This window comes from Larus michahellis, chromosome 2 (genome assembly GCF_964199755.1).
Source record: "Larus michahellis chromosome 2, bLarMic1.1, whole genome shotgun sequence".
Taxonomy (NCBI): domain Eukaryota; kingdom Metazoa; phylum Chordata; class Aves; order Charadriiformes; family Laridae; genus Larus; species Larus michahellis.
This window is the reverse complement of record NC_133897.1, coordinates 18437984-18456747: the sequence shown is the minus strand read 5'-3', so window position 1 is coordinate 18456747 and position 18764 is coordinate 18437984. Positions and strand designations below refer to the sequence as shown.

Here is an 18764-nt window from a genome sequence, read left to right as displayed (position 1 = left end):
TCATAGTTGATGAAAGACTTTAGGCAAGTATTCAGTTTTAATAAAAACTCTTGAAAGTTACTATCCACATAAAGAAATATCTTGGAAAGTTTCACCCAAAAAGCAAACCAGAAACCAAATAATTAATAAAGAAATTATACCATCTTAAGTTTTAAATAACACTGAACAGATGGTTTAATCTAAGGGTCTATATAAGCCAAAAATAGCAGACAAAAAAAAATGGAGGAGAAATGGGTGTGTGATAGGAAAGTCCACAGTTCCAGGATTTGAACATACTACATAGCAAGGCTATTCTAAAATATATGGAAGGTGGAAAGGTGAGGAGCTGGTCTGGTGTCCTCAGATGTAGAAGGTAAAGAGTAGCGCTATTTTTAAGAAAATTTATCAATGCTTCTTATTTACCTTTAAATATTTTGCAAGTTTCTGAATTCCCCAATATTCTGATGGCAAATCGGTGTTTCCTTCCTGACGACGTACAGGCTGTTCTTCATCTTCCTCAGTCTCTGAGGAACTTTCACTAACATCTTCAAACCTGCCTGATGTTTTACTAAAAATAAATAAACAGCATCACCCATTTTAAACAGCTATAAACTAATATGAACAAGCACATTTTAAACAGGTATGACAACACTGCCTAATAACAGAATTAGAAAAATATAACTGACAGTGCCAAATACTAAGTATGGTAACAATTACTGTAGATATGGAAAATAAAAATAAAAGAATTGAAGGAAGAAAAATATGTGACCCATACCATTTTGAAGCTGGTTGTATTTTAACAGATTCAGAAGAAATGCCACTGGCTTTCTTTTTGATTTTCCGAGACACAGTACTGCTTCTCTCTTCTTCAGCATGTTTTTTTTCAGCCTTGTCACTAAAATATTTGTTTTAATTTAAAAAAAAAAGATTATATATATATATAGAATCAAAAAGCTATGGTTGGACAAGCACTATGTCAGTACATATGAGTCTATAAACCTACACCATAAACTTATTAAACAGAAAGTATGCTGTGTCTTAAGTGACTATGTTTGCTTTAATAAAATAGTGGAATATCAGAACAACTATATTATGCTGACCTGTATATGATACAAGAACAAAGAATGAGTGTATGCAGACAGACCACAGGTCTGTTTATCCTGGGATACCATCTCCAACCATGACCAATAGCAGCTATCTAGGTAACAGTAGAAGAACAATGGAAAAACACAGAAATTACTTTTTCCAGAATATTCCTCAGCAAGTTGTGAATTAGGGAACTCCTGATCATCCTTGTATTAGCAGTTTTGGATGGATTTTTCTTCCATGAATGTCTCTGGTTGCTTTTTGAACTCACATAAACAAATGGCCTCTACCATCCTGCAGCAAAGAATTTTAAAGCTTAGCCATGTGTTGTATGAAGAAGTCTCTCCCTTTGTTCTGAACTGGTTTCACTGGCTCATTTTCATTTAATGCCCTTTATTCTTGTATGAGAACGGACAGTGACTATCTGATCCCTATTTACCGTCTCCAGTCATGATTTTTTGTATCTATCTTATTGTCCTCCAGTCATCTTTTTTCCAGGCAGAAGAGTTCTGGTCTGCCTAGTACTTCCACTAAGCTGTTCATAGCTTTGGTCATGCTGAATACAATATATCTTGCTTCCCTCGTATTCCAAGAAGACTTCTAGGCCTAGCTGGGCACAATCTCTGGTGCTTTTTTGTCCCTAATTTACAATGTTGTGAAAACAAAATGTCCTTTCAAGCCTGGGCCGATCATACCATCACAGTCACAACAATAAAAGAGAATACTACTCATGATTAAAAGTAATTTCACTACATCTAGACTCTTAACAGTGACTGTGGAAAAATATAACTTCTTGCATGTGGAAAACCACATTTTTTTAAGTGATGACTGTAGGTCACATCCAAAATCTCTTGAAATGTTTCTTGCAACAAGTCAAATTGTCAGACTTGAGAAGATACTGACATTTTTCTGTAGGATGGCAATCAAAGTCTCTCCTTCAGACACTCTTACTCATTAACACAAAATCAGGAAACATGAAATCAGAACAGAGTTCCGATTTCAAAAGACAAATCCAACAATATCCAGTATATGTATACTCTATTTTTGGGTGTCCAAACGTTGAGATAATCTCATTAGTGAAGGCTGTTCCTAAGCAGAGCTAGAAAAGTGGCTCCTATAATATGAAATCATTAAAAACTGGGAGCATAAGTAAGAGTCATCCTGATTTTCCATCCTGGATCTCTTTTACCTCCATCAGAAAGTATGGTTTAGATTAGATTGGCTACTCTGTCTTGCTTTAAAGGGCATTTTACACCAAAAATATGAGAATGCCACAGTCCTGGAAGACCAGCACTGCAGATCGTTGCAAGATATTTCTCTGCCTTGCTGTGAAAATCATCATGAAAGTTGTTGCATTATAGAAGAAAACTGAGAATTCTCTTTGGTAGACTGTGCTGTCTTCTTAGAAATTAACATGTAGTAAATTTTGTTTTATTGCTCCTAACTTAAGATAATAACGCAAACCTACAACATGCAGCCAGATCATTAGGACAATTTAGAGAGTTCTATAGGAAAATTCAATTATGAAGATAACTACTTATCTGTGGGAAGCAGAAAGTCCAGTATTTTTCCATTTCATAGACGGTTCTAATTTCTTCTTGTCAATGGTTCTCCGTCTTGCTGTAGAACTTTTCACTTTCTCACATACATTCTTTTCTGTAAAATCATAAGGGTTCTGGGACTGGCCAGAGACCTTAGAATCAACTACTTCCATACGCTGATAATTCTTCTCATATGTTGGTTCTTTAAAAAAAAAGTATTCCTAATAAAAGAAGGAGGCATGGTTTGTCAGTCATATTGCTATATGAATAATGCATATTAAAACAATAAGTTATAAGCACAATTCAGGATGCTGTGGTTGAAAATTGTATGTATTAAGGATAAAATTAGATTGCCTTTAAAAGAATGAAAGATTGAAACACTAATCTGGAAAGTAGCTGTTACTGTGTGCAAATTAAAGTTTTTGAAATAAATGAACTAGCTAAATTTGGAACTTCCTGAACATATTTGAGTGTTGGGTGTTGTTTAATTTCTAATGTCTTAAATAATTCGTGACACAAGCACTTTTATAGAACCTAATTCTAAATGAGTTTTAAGATCTAGAATTGCAAAGTCAGTCATTCTGCTTTCAATGCATCACTTATATAAAAACTATTTCCCTGCATAAAGAATTTACAAAAATTTCCCACAAAAAAAAATGAACATAAACCTGAAAGTAGGCTATGATAAACTGCTAGACTTCAGTTCCAAGTAATTTAATTTGACATAGCTTAGAATTAATATTAATATAAACACATTCCATTTCAGTTTTTTCATCTTCTGTCTCTCAGGACAAAACACTGTTGAACAAATCACATACAAAAATGGAGACGAGTGGCACCTACCAGTCCTTCAGCTGTCTGTGTCTAGTACCATGGCTGATCAAAAATATCCAGTACAGAAAGGAGTCTTGTCAACTCTTATTCTCTATTGGAACATATTCAATTTTTACAGGAAAGACAGCATATGATCATTACTTATTATTATTATTGCAGCTGTCACTGCCAGCTAGGTGAAGACATTCCTTTATGTATCTGATTCAAGGCAGTTTTAAGGAGACTGTCACAGTACGGTCTGTTTCTGACTAGTCCCTGATGTGAATCGGCTGTTCCAGACTTGCTGACCCAACTGTCTCATCATAAACTAACTCATGCTAATTCTCTCATTCTGAAAACGTATTCTAGACAAGACAATTTAATACATGATAAACTAGACAAATCACAGGGGAACTGATGCTGCAGCTTGACCAGCTAAGCACATGTAAAAAGTATGTTTCCTACAGCACTATATGCCAACACAGCAATTCTAAATGTTAGCTTAAACAAAGCCAAGAAGATATTATAAAAGTTAATTGGGTTTGTAATATATGTGTAAGTAACAAGCTTTTTGAAGCTCTCCTCTCCTCAGAAAATAAATCAAAACTATTTCCACTCATGATTTATTTAATGTAGTCAACCTTGGAAATACAGCTTTTCTCTGCTTTTCAGAGTTCTAGAGTAGAGAAGATTTTCCCTCCAATACATATACTCTGCAGCTCTACAGTACTAACTTGTTTAAATTCTAGTCTTCAGCAAGGCAAGATGATATGATATTCCTAAACCATTAAAATGGTATAATTTATACACTTCAGCATAAACTTATTTACACAGTCAGGGAATACGAAGTGATTTCTATGACAATTGAAGGAAAATAGGATAAATTCCCTTTATTTACTCTTATTTAATAAGGGTACACATTTCTTCAATAGCTACAGTATCTTTACAAGAGCAGAAAACCAGTAAAGAAATGTCTATTATCTCTATTATCAATATTAACATTAATCTATATTAACATTTAGGAATAGACATGTAAAAATTATTAAAATATTACTATATTTTCCCTTTCATGACCATCAAATGGAGCCAAATCACTTCCAAAATACTTTAAACCAGTAATTATGTCTAAAAGATTCATATATTGTCACACTTATGAAATGTAAACCAATATGTAGATACCATATTAAAAAAATACTTACCTATGGGATAAATAAAACACATTTTGGAACTTATTGCACTTTCAAACAAAACAACTTCAAATTTAATACCATTACTGTTGATATAAGCTACTGTATTTTCGTACATCTTGAAATACTCTGTTCTTTCAGAACTGTCAAATATCTGTATCTCAAAAAACCATAAATATCAGCCCTACATCCCAGAAAATCAGAACTAAAGGATAAGAAAATTTCCCTGTTAATGATTTCCTTCTTGCAATAATTAAAGTTGCATATAAATAACCACAATAAAACTTTTGACAGGTTTTAGCTTGTAATGAAATTTACCACCACGTTATTAATCTGTTATAACCACACTAGAAATCTGAAAAAAGAGTTTTTATCAGGAATGATGAAACAAATAGAATTGGAGTGGTGCTGTGTGATTCTAGCTAATACAGAACTCTAAATAAAATCCAAAACACTTGCATTTTACAGTGGCTAAAGCAACACACAGTGCGTAAGCTGGATGCTTAACTCTCAGCTCTGATATTTAAATCAGGCAGTTCTTGTAAAAAAGTTGGGCCGTTGTTTCTATTTGGGTTACAAAGAATGAAGATAAAAATTTAAGTGGTTTTGTTCACAGAAAAATAGTGTCATAAAAAGTTGACCTTTTCTGTAAGGATATCATATTTTCCTGCTTTAACATTTCCAGTGCTCCATAAAGAATAACACCAAAGGACAAGGAGAACTTTTTATGCAAAATTAGAAGCTGACCTCCCATGTTGGATCAAACCTCATGATAAGGTATGATAGAACAATACGTGACATAGTGTATTATTTGTTATTTACAAAAGGGAACATATTTAGTAGGAAATGAAACAAATTCAAAGAAAAATAATAATGCATTTCAGAGTCTTTAAATTCATTTAATCACAGATTTATCTTTGATAAAGGACATAAACATTCAGTCAGATTTATAATGTAATTCTTACCAATGTACAATGTATGCTTCTACAAATATATACCAGTATCAGTAAATACATACCTGTTTAGCCATATTTTCTACAAATCTAGGTGATCTCTCCCTTAAAAATGTGACAATGTCTTTATATACATCACTTTTTCTTTCATAGTCAATGTCATCTTTACCCTTTAGCTGACCCTTAAAAAAAGAATAAATCTAAAATTATTAATAGTATTGCCTCACGCAGGTAATTTAATCTGAATCATAAAATACTGCTAAAGAGCACAGAGGTCATAATGTAATGTAATAGGTACAAAAGTCTCATGCTCAGCAGAGTTCATCAAACTTCAATAATGCTTTGTAAAGATGCATGGATCATCTCCATAGATCCCAACAGATAATCAAGATCTTACATAGAATTCTGCAAATAATTACTATGAGTTGATTGCGTGTAGTTCCACTGAAAAGATCCGCTGAAAAGAATTTATGGCTTATGACAAACTACCAAGTAAGTGTGAGCTTCCAGTGTACTATGGCAGACGTCTAAAAGGATCAGAAGACAATGTGACCTTACTAGCCTAGGCTAAGTCAAAATTTCCCTGGATTTTTTAACTGTTAGGAAACCAATTTGTGGAGTTATGCCTGACCGACATCAGCCTCCCTTCAAAATGAATGCAAGAGCTCTGGCCACTGCTTAACACACATAAGGGACCATCATACCTAAATAAAACCTATCTGTAAGCAAAGAGGTAACCAAAATGAAAAGTAGAAGAGAAGAGATAAATAATTTCTAAAAAGCTTCCACTGAAAGGAGAAAAAACTGTTTATCATTTATAAAAAGATGAAAGGAAGCTTTATTAGCCGCACACAATAATATTAACTTCAGATCAAGAGCAATGAGGCACTGGAGAGGCACCTAGTCTCACAGTACCTTTAAACAGGAATAATGTGAAGGACTGTTAGGGCACATTTAAAGACTAAACAAACACTTCTAGCAAAATACACTCCTAGTATAAAACTTATAGAAAAAGCACTCAAAACATATGGGAAAACTAGCATACGTTTATTACTGTGTCTTCTCCTTCTCTACCAGTAAACTAACTCTGCAGGTTTTACAGCCTCAACACCACTACTCTAAACCTGATGATTTTTTATTTTAGCACATAAAAATATTCATTACTCCATGGAATCCTTTATTATTACTTACTCCATTTAAAAACACTCCTGCTGTGCTGCAAGTGATATACAAAGGATCAGTGTCATGTGGTTTGATGACTAAGTAACAAATTTCTCCATGCACTTGTCTCCAGGGAGGAGCTCGGCATCCATTAGAGAAGGTGTAATCTGTAACCAATTAGCATTAGTGTTTTCATCCAGTTTTGAAGTATTTTTTAATAGTTTTTCTTGATGATTAATATAACATGTATACAAATAAAATTCCCAAAACAATACCTTACTCTCAAGAATTCATACTCAGGAATTAACCATGCAAAGTTCTGTGACCCGGAGCCTGATCTAACTAAGAACTGCACACTGCTTAGTACTTTTCAGGATCAGGCAGTCAGTTTACTTCCTCTGCTTCCACTGAAGATACTCATATGATTGGAGATTACTTCTATAACTAAAGGCTTAAGAAGAACAGCATTCTATATATGAAAATACATTTTATTTTACGTCATAACCTTAAAGTAGGAATAAACACTTGAAAGTCATTACTGAAATTATTTTAGCAAATTCCACACAGAAGTCAAGTACTTTAATAAGTGTATATATAAACATCAGATATGATCAGATCAGACCTGATGTATACTCCAGTGATTCCAGTACTGTATCTTCTCCTTTCCCAGAGAAATTCTTGAGAAGATTCACTTCATTATTTACAGCAGCTGGATTTAGTCTTACATCTCTGCAATTAATAGAAAATGGTCTAAAATGTATTCATCAAAAGGATGTACTCAGAGAAATGAAAAGAGAATATTACATGATTTTTTTCTTTTACGTTGAGTCTTAATAGTAGCAACAAAAATCTGGAAATGGGTCATCTTCCATTGTTTTTTTTAATATTATCTGTTAGTTTAGTGAAATTTTACTTCCATAGCTAGTATGAAGTCCTTGTAACTATGAAACAGACTCAATGTAATACTTAATATGCTTCCATGAAGAAATAAACATTTCCTCGAAAATATTTAACTGTAACTTAGTTGTTTGTACAAATGACTTCAATTTGCTACCAAAATGCAAAACATATGCAATAAAAAACCCACAATCGCGGGCACACACTTGCATACCCACACCTACAGCAAAATCTTCAGAAAAAAATGTTTTTTCAATAACTTAGTGAACAGTGAAAGTTATTTCAATAAATTTCTTTATGTCACACCAAAAGCATATGTTGTGGGTTGAAACCAATCTGATTTAACAATAAAACAAAAAAATGCACTGGCTGACATGCTTAGCTTCCATTTGAAAAGCACTTACTGTGAAATGTGTTTCAAAGAACTATTAAGCAGTTGCAAATCCAGCTGATGAAGAAGAAGATTGATTTTCATTTTCATCTCTGTTTCAGGGTCATCATCTTTTTTCACTTTGTCAAGTAAATGCAACATGGACATGTCTTCTCCTTCAACAGTCCCATATTCAGGGCCGAGAATTTTCACTATAGGATCTCTGTTAGCTGTAAACAGGAAACAGAATCACATAATGTGATACCATGTTAAAAATGATTAGGCAAGACAAACACTTTTTATCTCAATTGCTGAATAATTTTGATATATTAATTTACAATAAGAACTTTAATAATATTCATAGTTATTCATCAAATATTACTGTATGATGCATTCTTTCATATCCCTCTGTTGTAATTTGAAATGCACTTTTAAAAGTATGAAAACATTAAGAATAAAAAGAAATTTTTCATAACAAACAAAATTGCTTTTCACAACAAAAATTAAAACTCATTCAATCCAGAGATGAATATTAACTACTTCCCTTTATCAACAGCCCCCTTTCCAGAAAATATGCCTGGCTGATCACCAAAACAGGAAATCAATGGGTTTAACTCAGTGAAAATTGATCATTTTGGAAATATGATTTAATGTTAAAGAACATCTTTAAAGTTTTCTAGCAGCGTTCCCAATGGCCCCATTATTTCCTCAGCTATGCCAGCTGTTCTTTTTGGTAAACAGTGACATAACTACATGTCAATGGGTTTTACATAAACATTTTGCTTTGTTCCTGCAAGTGAAGTCTCATACATCTGTGAATGCCTCTGCACGATACCCTGCCCATATTATTCTTCCCTATAATTCATGATTGATCGCTGTCCGTGACTGGACCCTGGATTAGATGGGTCTGAAGTTTGATCCAGTATGACCATTTATATTTAGTATCACAGATGCAATTTCTGCTAATATTACCAAAGAACATTACTAATCTCTTCTGCCTCCAATGAGATGAGGATATCCAGTTTAGCATATCAATGGTCTTCTTGTCAGCTTGAAAATCTAGGACTTGAATAGACACAGTAAAAGTACTTGTACCTATATTTTAAAAGCCTTTGTGAGACGGACCTGGAAGTGCTCACTGTAACCATGTAAAAAGAATGTCTTAAGCATGTAAGTTTTTCTTTGGCTGTTTTTTTAAGGATGTAACATTTTAAAAGAGGATTAAACTACAAACATAGGAAAAACTGCTATTAGCCTCCAATAAGACATTCTTTTTCAGAAATCTAAACCTACTGTCTGTTGCAATAGCTGGGGTATTACTCAGCATACATGAATTTGTACAGGAGATTCAACAGTTTTATTTTAACTTTATTCCAGATTTCTCTGTTATTGATTTCTGTGAAAATCAAAGAAGAAATAGAAACTTCATTAAGTTCTGGATCAGCAGCTTTAGCCACCTTCATGAATCAACACCTTCTCATATACTTAAAATGAAGGCATGCCTTTCTTTCTTCACATTTCACAAACATGAATTGAAGAAAAAGACATACTTTTTAAGAGAGAGGAAAGATGAAAAAAAAGAAGAAAGGAAACCTTCAAGGCATGCCTGTGCTTCCTTTAACTTTTTTTCCATAGCAATTTGTAGCAAACGGGACAGCTGGTCAAAACTGCGAACTCTGAGAGTTGATGCCGTGAGGAGAAGCAATGGTTGGCCATCTTTGCCTTTGGCTTCAGACTGAACAGTTGCTTCACTAGAAAAATTAAATTATACTTTTTTAAAATAAGAACTTAAATAAACAGCAAATTTTAGAGAAGAATCTTGAATGTTATTCAAGCTTCACATGATAAAACATATACAATTTCTTTAAGCTCTGTTTCAGAAAACTTCCAAAGTAAACCAATTTATCCAGTAGATGGATGCGCCCAAATAAGGCTGTGACTCCATGGAGAGCCCGTGCTGGAGCAGGCTCCTGGCAGGACCTGTGACCCTATGGAGGAGCCCACACTAGAGCAAATCTTCTGGCAGGTCTTGTGACGCCATGGGGGACCCAGGCTGGAGCAGTCTGTTCATGAAGGACTGCAACCCGTGGAAAAGACCCATGCTGGGGCAGTTCATGAAGAACTGCAGCCTGTGGGAAGGACTCATGTTGAAGAAGTTCGTGGAGGATTGTCTCCTGTGGGTGGGACCGCACGCTGGAGCAGGGGAAGCGTGTGAGGACGAAGAAGCATCAGAAACAACGCATACTGAACTGACCGCAGCCCTCATTCCCCTTCCCCTTGTGCCCCTTGAGGGGGAGGAGATAGAGAAAATTGGGAGCGAACTTGAGCTCGGGAAGAAGATAGTGGTGGGGGGAAGGCGTTTTAAGATTTGTTTTTATTTCTTGCTATCCTATTCTGACTTTTGATTGGCAATAAATTATTTCCATGAGTCGTCTGTTTTGCCCATGACAGTAATATGTGAGTGATCTCTCTGTCCTTATCTCAACCCATGAGCCTGTTGTTGTATTTTTCTCCCCCTCTCCAGTTGAGAAGGGGGAGTGATAGAGCGGCTTGGTGGGCACCTGGTGGGCAGCCAAGGTCAACTCACCACACAGGAGCCACTCCTAACATTAACATAAATCTCAGAGTTAACCATCGTTAAAGGCATGTAGTAAAAAGTCAGAGGAATAGGCAGTGCAAGTTGTATAAATCACTAAGTAAACAGGTCCGTATCACAACCAAGACAAAATAATCTCAACCTCTCAAAAAACCTACAAATTTTAACTCAAAATTTTCAAGTCACTCATTTCAGCCTCCCAAATACACTACATCTTTCCTTATGCTAAATGAACACAGCTTTGCTTTGTAGTTCACCTTCAACATTTCAAAACACACTGCAATTCATACTTACTTAATGTCATAACCCTCTCCAAATACTGAACAGCCCAATTGCGTTTTCCACTCAAGGGGCTCTCTGAAGACAAACGCCGCTTCCTGAGGATGTCTAGTGCTGAAGTCCTCCGCAAACTTAATAATTTGATTTAAAAGAGATTCGTTCAAAGGGGTGATTTCGAGTGTGCCAGTTCCAGAACCAGCAGCAGTCCACTGAGCTGCTCTGGCCAATGCCGCTCCCATGGTCTCGACTAGTATCAAAGATGTACACCTTGGCAAAGAAACAGTCAGGGAAAGACCAAACTGAGCCCTCAAATTATAAATGCAACACACTGTGGATGCTATAATTTGAAATAAACATATCTAGGCACGACCAGATTCTTTTAACTCCCCAAAGCAGGGAAGGGGGAATTGAAGAAGAGAACTCACAAATATTTTTAAAGAAATAGGGAAGTCTGGTGAAAACACTGTTTTCTTCATCTTGATTAATTAATTCCTGTTGCTGTTAGAAACTCAGGGAGCTGACAGCGTTAGGTCTCTTACGGCTGTAACAAAAGGCTTGCTCTCAGGTTCTCCTTGTGAAGTTGATGCCACAGTTACAAACCGTATGTGCAGGGGACAGACACATACAAGCCCCAACGATGACAACCCCCAGACGTTTCCTTTAAATGGCGGTAAAAAAAGGGGGTGTCAGACTCGCTCGCGAAGCCTGGAACGGCCGAGAGCCCCCGAGGCGAGGCGGGTGCGGGGAGGCCTCGTCCCTGAGGAGAGTCCGCGGCGCCCGCCATGGCGCCGGCCCACCCGCGCTCCGCGGCGTGCCCGGGGCGGGTAGAGCCTGGGGTCAGGGCTGCTGTAGGAGGCGGGAGGGATCCTGGAGCCCGGCGGCAGCGTGGAGCCCCCCAAGGAGCCGGGCGGATGGACGCCCCTCACCGCTCGCCCCCATACCTTGCTCCGGGAAAGCCGCGCCGGACCCCGCCATCGCCGCTCGGGCCGTGGCCGAGGCCGGCGGCGTTGCTATGGGGACGGGGCCCGGCGGCAGCCGTTACCGGGGCAAGCGGGTAAACACAAGCGGCGCCCGGCGGCAGGGCAGGGCCATTGCTGCCGGACTGCCGCCTCCTCAGCCGCGGAGGTGTGCCCCGGAGCGCGAAACCCTGAGGGGAGCCCCGGGGAGCAGGAGGATGAGTGCGAGGAATGGCTGCTCCTGCAACCCCAGCCCACAGCGTCCCTCAAAGTCCGGTGGTGCTGAGGTAGGGGCACCTTAACAGGGCTTGCGCCGTGGAAAACACATGTTTCTGGCTCGGGAAAGGAGGCTGGAAGCCAACCGAGGGGTGAGGCGTGAGGCTGTTGGTGCTACTCGGGAGGCATAGAATCATAGAATGGTTCGGGTTGGAAGGGACCTTAAAGATCATGTAGTTCCAACCCCCCTGCCATGGGCAGGGACACCTCCCACTGGACCAGGTTGCTCAAAGCCCCATCCAGCCTGGCCTTGAACTCTTCCAGGGATGGGGCATCCACAGCTTCCCTGGGCAACCTGTGCCAGTGCCTCACCACCCTCAGAGTGAAAAATTTCTTCCTAATATCTAATCTAAATCTACTTTCTTGTGGGCATGGTGGCTGGTGGTGGCTTGTGGAGGGAGGGAAGCTGCTGCTGAAGGGGTAGGGCATTCCTCATGAGAAGGTAAGAGGGGCTGTATGCTTTTGGTGTGGTATTAAATAATGTAGAATGTAGTTGATTAGAGTTACTTTCTACCACAGTTTAAATGAAGACCACTGAATACTCTTTAGCTTGAATGACTAGCTTTCAGTCATTACAAGAAAACAACTTTAATTAATAAGGTTAACATTGGACACTTTTAGTTCTTGAGGCAGTGTGACAGTTGATGCTTGAAATGCTTGTTGTTAAAGAAAATGTTATATGGAATTAGTATTTCTTGAAAGAAGTAAAGAAAATATGTATGGACTGTGCCAATGAATAAAGTCCTTTTATATAATGAGGGCAAGACAGCACTATAAACATGCAAATAAATTACCCCAAACACAGAGTGGAAGTTAGTATTATTTCCCCAGTCATGTTCTTGGTCCATGATGTGAACGAGCTATCACTCTGGATAAATTTTTAAGTTACAAAGCTGCCTGCTACTCCACTCCCACCTGCCTGTCTCCTCTTTTGTACCACTGGGCAGGTAAGAACTCTTTTCCCTGACTTCCCTTCCCACCCATGAATCACGCCCAGTTTCATTATCTGTGTCCGCCAAAATACCCATCAAATGATAAAAATGGGTTTAGATTTGACCTAGGAAGGAATGGTTACATGTCACATACTAGCTGGGGTTAGGAAGTTACATTCAGCTTTCGAGTGTATGTGTCCTTCCAAAGGCTTACGAAAATGATCCTTTCAAGGACAGCCCAACAGAACTAACCAGCTGTCCCACCAACAGAGTTAATGTAGTCAAGAGTTATTTTACCAACTCAGAGCTCAGCTGGGTAAGAAACCTCTAATGATGAGGAAGGTCATGGAATGTATGTGGGATGTATCTCAAAGAATAACAGTGTGGGATTAATACATTCTTTTCATTGAGATGATTGTCCATATACTTTTTACTCACTGAAATTTTCAAGCAGTAACTACGGATAAGTACATGCAGTCCGCACAATAATGACTTAAGAATAGCATTGGCTTTTCTTGTTTCACTGCATAACTTTGAGGAGATAGAAAATGAATCATTTGATGAGGTGAAAATGAAAGCATTTTTAGTAAAAAGCCTGGGTAAAGACTTAATGCGATTTCTTTTCTTTAAGGAATACCATCTATGAAGGCATTTCCAGAAAGGATTAAATCTCTTCTTTTTGCTGAAATAATGACCATTGAAAGTTGAATTTGATGGGCAGAAGGTGCAAACAGCAAAAAATGAAAGGGAGTAAAAGTATCTATCTCCACCATGGGTGGTGGGGAGTGAAGACAGTGAGTTTTCACACAAAACTGTGTATTTTAAGCAAGAAGTCGGTGGAGTAAGAAATAGAATTCCTAAATGAGATCACTCTGTTCCACTGAACAGCAAGAAGAAAAGATATTTCAGTGGCGAAGATAAATGGCATGATTTGCCCTCAAAGAGTATGCATCTCCAAAGAGTATGAAGCTCCATAAAAGGAGCTTCGCTAACTAGCTTAGGCTTAGTTACCGGTGGAATTCTTGTGGGGACAGATAAGTCAAAAAATGAAACAGCAGAACAGTTCCTGCAAGCCAGCAGCGAGGAATGCTGCTGGGATCCGGCATTAGAAGCTGAAGGGCTGTGGACGGTCTAGAGGTTGGAGGTGCCTTTGCCCTTTCTCCTTTAGGGTGGGCAACTACTGAGTTTGTAGCTCAGCTGTACTCATAGGACAACTGCTCTAACTCTTCTGAAGACTAGAAACCATCTGGTTTAATTTCTAACCTCAGTTTGTATGACTAGTTTGTGTCTGTTTGTTCTTGCACCAACACTGGTCCTTTGCCTTATTTTCCACGGCTACTTTTCCTCCTTAGATTTTACACCCAGTTTCTGAATTAGAATATTTTCTCTTAGACTTCACTTTGCTAGGCTAAACAAGTTTAATTCCTCTAGTCTCAGCCTGCAAGTTCTTCATTTCTCTTACCACCTTAGTATCCCTTATTTGCCTGTGTTCCAGCCTGAGCTCGTTTTTCTTAAATAGATTTGACACTAATTCCAAAGACATTTCACCAAGACCCTTTACAATGGCATTACTAGTCTTCATCTCTTTTGGAAGTTCCTCATCTACTACATTCTAGGATTACATTTGTTTTTCAGATCATATTAGGGATCGTTGTCACTTTGCAGTTGAATAATACACCCCCAATTTTTAATCCATTATTTTTATTTTCAGCCGTTGAGTTTGTAGCTTTCTGCAGGATTTAAGTATATACTATTGCAGTTTGCCATTATAAAATAAAATTCCATTTCTAAAGAAAAAAAATATTTATAGTACACGGTCTCTATCTTTTGGTCCCCATCCTTACAAAGTCATTTTTGAACCTGACAGCAAATTTGAACCACATTTCACAGAGGATTGTGATTTTGGAAATAATTAAGCTCCTACAAGTTTTCTAAAACCTGAGGTAGTTGAATAGAGGGGAAAGCAAAATTAACGCCCTTGGGGAGTTAAAGGCAGGCATATGAACTGCAGATGATGATCTGTGGCAACCAGACAGCCAAGTGTTTTGTTCATACCGTGATGGATGATAAAAACATGAGTAACCACAGCCTTGCCCAGTGGGTGTTTTATAGAGAAGGTAGACAGCAGACAATTAAGGGACAAGGCACGTAATTCTATAAGAAATCAGATCTCATTGCTTTTGCTGCTCATGAATTTTTTCCCTGACTTTCAAGTCAAATGAGAAGGTTAGGGAGCCTAACCCACAGAGTTTGTGAGTGCATGGACTTCTAGATGGTGCCTGTTCACGCTCTGCTGTGCCTGCCCTACACCTCGCTGGGTTCTGGAAACTGCATTCTTCAGTGCCAAAACTCTTCACTTGTTTCCCTATGTGATATGAACTATTTCTCTTCCTGCTGTATGCTCATAGTCTCTGTGCTCGGAAGTCCTTTGCATGTTTTCAGGCACGTATTGGCTGTAGCAAGGCATTACTGCAGTTATTGCATTGGTGGTTAAGCTCTGGGTGATTCCGTTGCTTGTGTTCAGTCTTGTCGTGCTGACAAGAAGTCATGTCATCTTACATGAGCTATCACTAAAAAAATAAGCACTTAGGTACTCTCTCACTTAGCCAGACCGAAGGGTATTTAATACCATCTTTTGCTTTTACCAGATTTGATTGATCAATCCTATTAGTACCTCCCAGCACAAGTGTATAAATAGATATCTTAGAAAATTTTGTCTGAAAGTTAAAGGGTTAAGTAATCACTTAAAGAATTATGAAAGTATTCTCATGGTGACTCAAAATCAGCATGTAAAAACTTCCAGGCAATAAAGTCATAATGTACTCTCAAAAGCAGCTTTCTCAGGAACTGAGTCCACCCAGAGATGGCATTTGCACCATGTTTGGATAATTCTATAAATTAGTATGTTATGGTTATGTTATTTTTACATTTTTAAAGTAAAAGACATTTTATAAAACAGTAGGTGAAATGCTTGCCTGAGCGTAGTCAAAGATGAGATCATTTGTAACTGGCACAAAGAAATGGGGAATATGAAGAATTTGTTATCATGGAGAGAAGGGCAATTGGAAATTTTTTTTACAACCTCAAAGTTGCAGCCAGAATATGTGAGCAATTTTTTGTGTATATTTTTCCTCACATTATTGTAGAATAGGGTGTAGATTATTACTGTTGAAGTAGAACAGTAATACAAGTTGTAAAAAACAGTTGTAGAGGCTTACGTAAAATAAAAAAGCCATTCAAGGTAAATAATACCAGCTATTACTTCTGTTAAATAGCAGTTTAGCTGATCAGCTTCATGGGCCGTTTGTCAGACAAGTTGAAAATCAGGACAAAACAAGCTAGTACTTGTCAGTTTCCTTTTATTGTTCATTAGCTTGCTTTTGTTGCAAATTTTACTCTCTTTTTTTTTGCATTCACAAAACAAACAAAAGTCCTACTGTTTTGGTGAAAAGAGCTTACCTAGAGAAATGAAAAATCCAGTTGTGCTGCATTTATCTCATTTCATATCAGTACAAATGCAATATTTAGGTGCCTAGTGTTGTTATGCATCTTGAATTCTTGTAATCCGTTGTTAGTTTGTGGTTGTTTTGTTTTTTTTAATTAGGGAGGAGTGTTTCGTGGAAAGGCAGTTTCAGCTCAAGAGGTGACCTACAAGAGAATGTAAAAAGAGGGAGATGAATGAGGGAGGACACGATGAATCTGTTGATGTCTTTTCTTTAAGCACGATTTTATGGAAGACAATGTTCAAAACCTAATCCTTAGAAAGCAAATGACTACTCATTTTTCACTGAGTCTCTGATATCTGTGTTGTGGTCTCCTACTTACCTCTTGTTTTCTGAGTAAATGTGCTTCAAAAAATGCCAAATGATCTGAAGTGAGGTTTTTTTAAAGATTGGACACTTTCTTGGCCCTAGAAATTAAAAGATAGAAAAGACCATTTCTCAAATGGGACTCAGTACAAGGGACAAAGAGGTATGCAATGTTGTGCATGGGTGTCTGGCAAAGAGACATTTACTTCAGAAATCTTCAAGGAAAATAAAGCAGGACAATATTTTGGTTAATAAGTTATAGATTAGCAATATCTGGATAGTTATTTTGCGAACAATGACAATAACAGAGATTCTGCAGTTCTTTTTAAGAAATGGCTTCCAGATGGGAATCATGGTTTACAGTCCAAGACTGAATGTGATTTAATAAGTTTTTATCAGTAAAAAATAAAAAAATTGAGACTATGAACTGTGTTACTATACTGTCCTTCCCTCTATTGTAGACGGTTGTTTATTCCCTTTTGTTCATTTCTGATTACTACTGCCCAGGTTTTTTGAATCTTTCTGAGTATAACTTGGAAGAAATAATCAGTATGGTGTAATAACCAGATAACTGTTATGCCATAATAATATTTGGAGTACCAGGCTAGAAGACTGTGATTTTGAAAGACGCAGTAAATTCATTCATATGGTTTCTTTGTGGCATCAGAACAAGATATAGGTCAGGTTATCAGGGGCTTTAACATGGTGGGATATCTTTTCAGTTAAACTTAGGTTGTTTTTCCTGGGTTTGTTATACTTTAGTGGGGGATAATTACATTCAAGGATTTTTCTTTTTAATTCCTACATTATCTTTCTGCATCTTCAACCTCGATTCCCTCTTCATGTAATATTTTGTCTTGAAATTTCTGCTATTAAAATATGTGTACGTAATAACACTGAAAGAAAAAGCTTCAGAGAAAGATATTCTGGAGTAGAGTTATTTAAATATTTAATTTAAGTATTAATTCTGAATTGTTTTAAAATGCTGACTTCTACAGAAGGAGTCACTCCTCCTCTAGAGGAGTGTTGACTCCCTTAGCCACCATAATTAGTTCATGTACCGGTCCAAACCCTTACACACAGAAAGGATTAATGGCTGATTATATTTCTGATTGATTCTTCCCTGCATACAACATTTATATTTATTTTGCTTATATTCTTCCAGGGAGAAATAATATCTATGCACTTTGATGTTTATATAAAATGTTTTTTCTAGAACTAATTAATTATTCTGACATTATTAGTATAGCAATTCAGTATTCATTGAAGCTACATAATGTCTTTTAAAACTTGCTCAGTGGTTGGTTGAATTGGTTTTATGAGTGGATTGTAACTACAAAGCTAACATGGTTTCTGTACAACCATCAGAAACATACAGAAGCCTTTTAAGGCTTCAATGTAAATCAGGCATTCTAATTTATATTATAAAAATTAATGGAACTTCAACAGTCATATTTTTTTCTCCGAAGCAGTAGAGATTCAATTAAAACAAAACAAAATAAAACCAACAGAATATTTATGCAAAATAGCGTATGTCAAGCGGAATGGACAAAGTGGTAACGCTGCAAATTAGAGCACCTTACTCTAAGTCAGGGGTATCCAGAACTGCTTTTCACCTTTGTAATTTAGAAGAGATTTTGACTTTCTGGCTAGTAAAACAAAAAATGGAGAGTTATTTTAAAATGTAGAAGAAGAAAAATTGTCAGCTACAGCTATTGTTAGTTATATGTTTAGCCTGTGGTGTTAGACATTTGAAATAACTTGGTATTAAAACTAATACTGCAGAGCAGTGTCTTGTACTGTGATTGAAGACAGCATTTTTAGCTTTCAAACGTAAAGCCTTTGCAAGTGAATGATACTGACATGCCCAAATGCCTTTTGCTTTCCTAGTGGTTTCTAAAAACAGCCTCCTTTTTCAAGGGGGAAAAG

The 18764-nt window shown here is 37.2% G+C and overlaps 1 protein-coding gene across 1 annotated transcript in view; it reads right to left on the bottom strand.

The window, feature by feature from the left end:
* ODAD2 (outer dynein arm docking complex subunit 2) overlaps window positions 1-11850 on the bottom strand; it is an 88423-nt gene extending 76573 nt beyond the window's left edge. Inside the window, 10 exon segments of the mRNA XM_074574396.1 lie at window positions 403-547; window positions 755-867; window positions 2603-2827; window positions 5625-5741; window positions 6751-6887; window positions 7343-7449; window positions 8022-8217; window positions 9581-9738; window positions 10878-11129; window positions 11804-11850. Coding sequence (XP_074430497.1) covers window positions 403-547; window positions 755-867; window positions 2603-2827; window positions 5625-5741; window positions 6751-6887; window positions 7343-7449; window positions 8022-8217; window positions 9581-9738; window positions 10878-11101 — 1422 coding nt within the window. The 5' untranslated portion in view covers window positions 11102-11129; window positions 11804-11850.
* Window positions 11851-18764: the final 6914 nt, after the last annotated feature.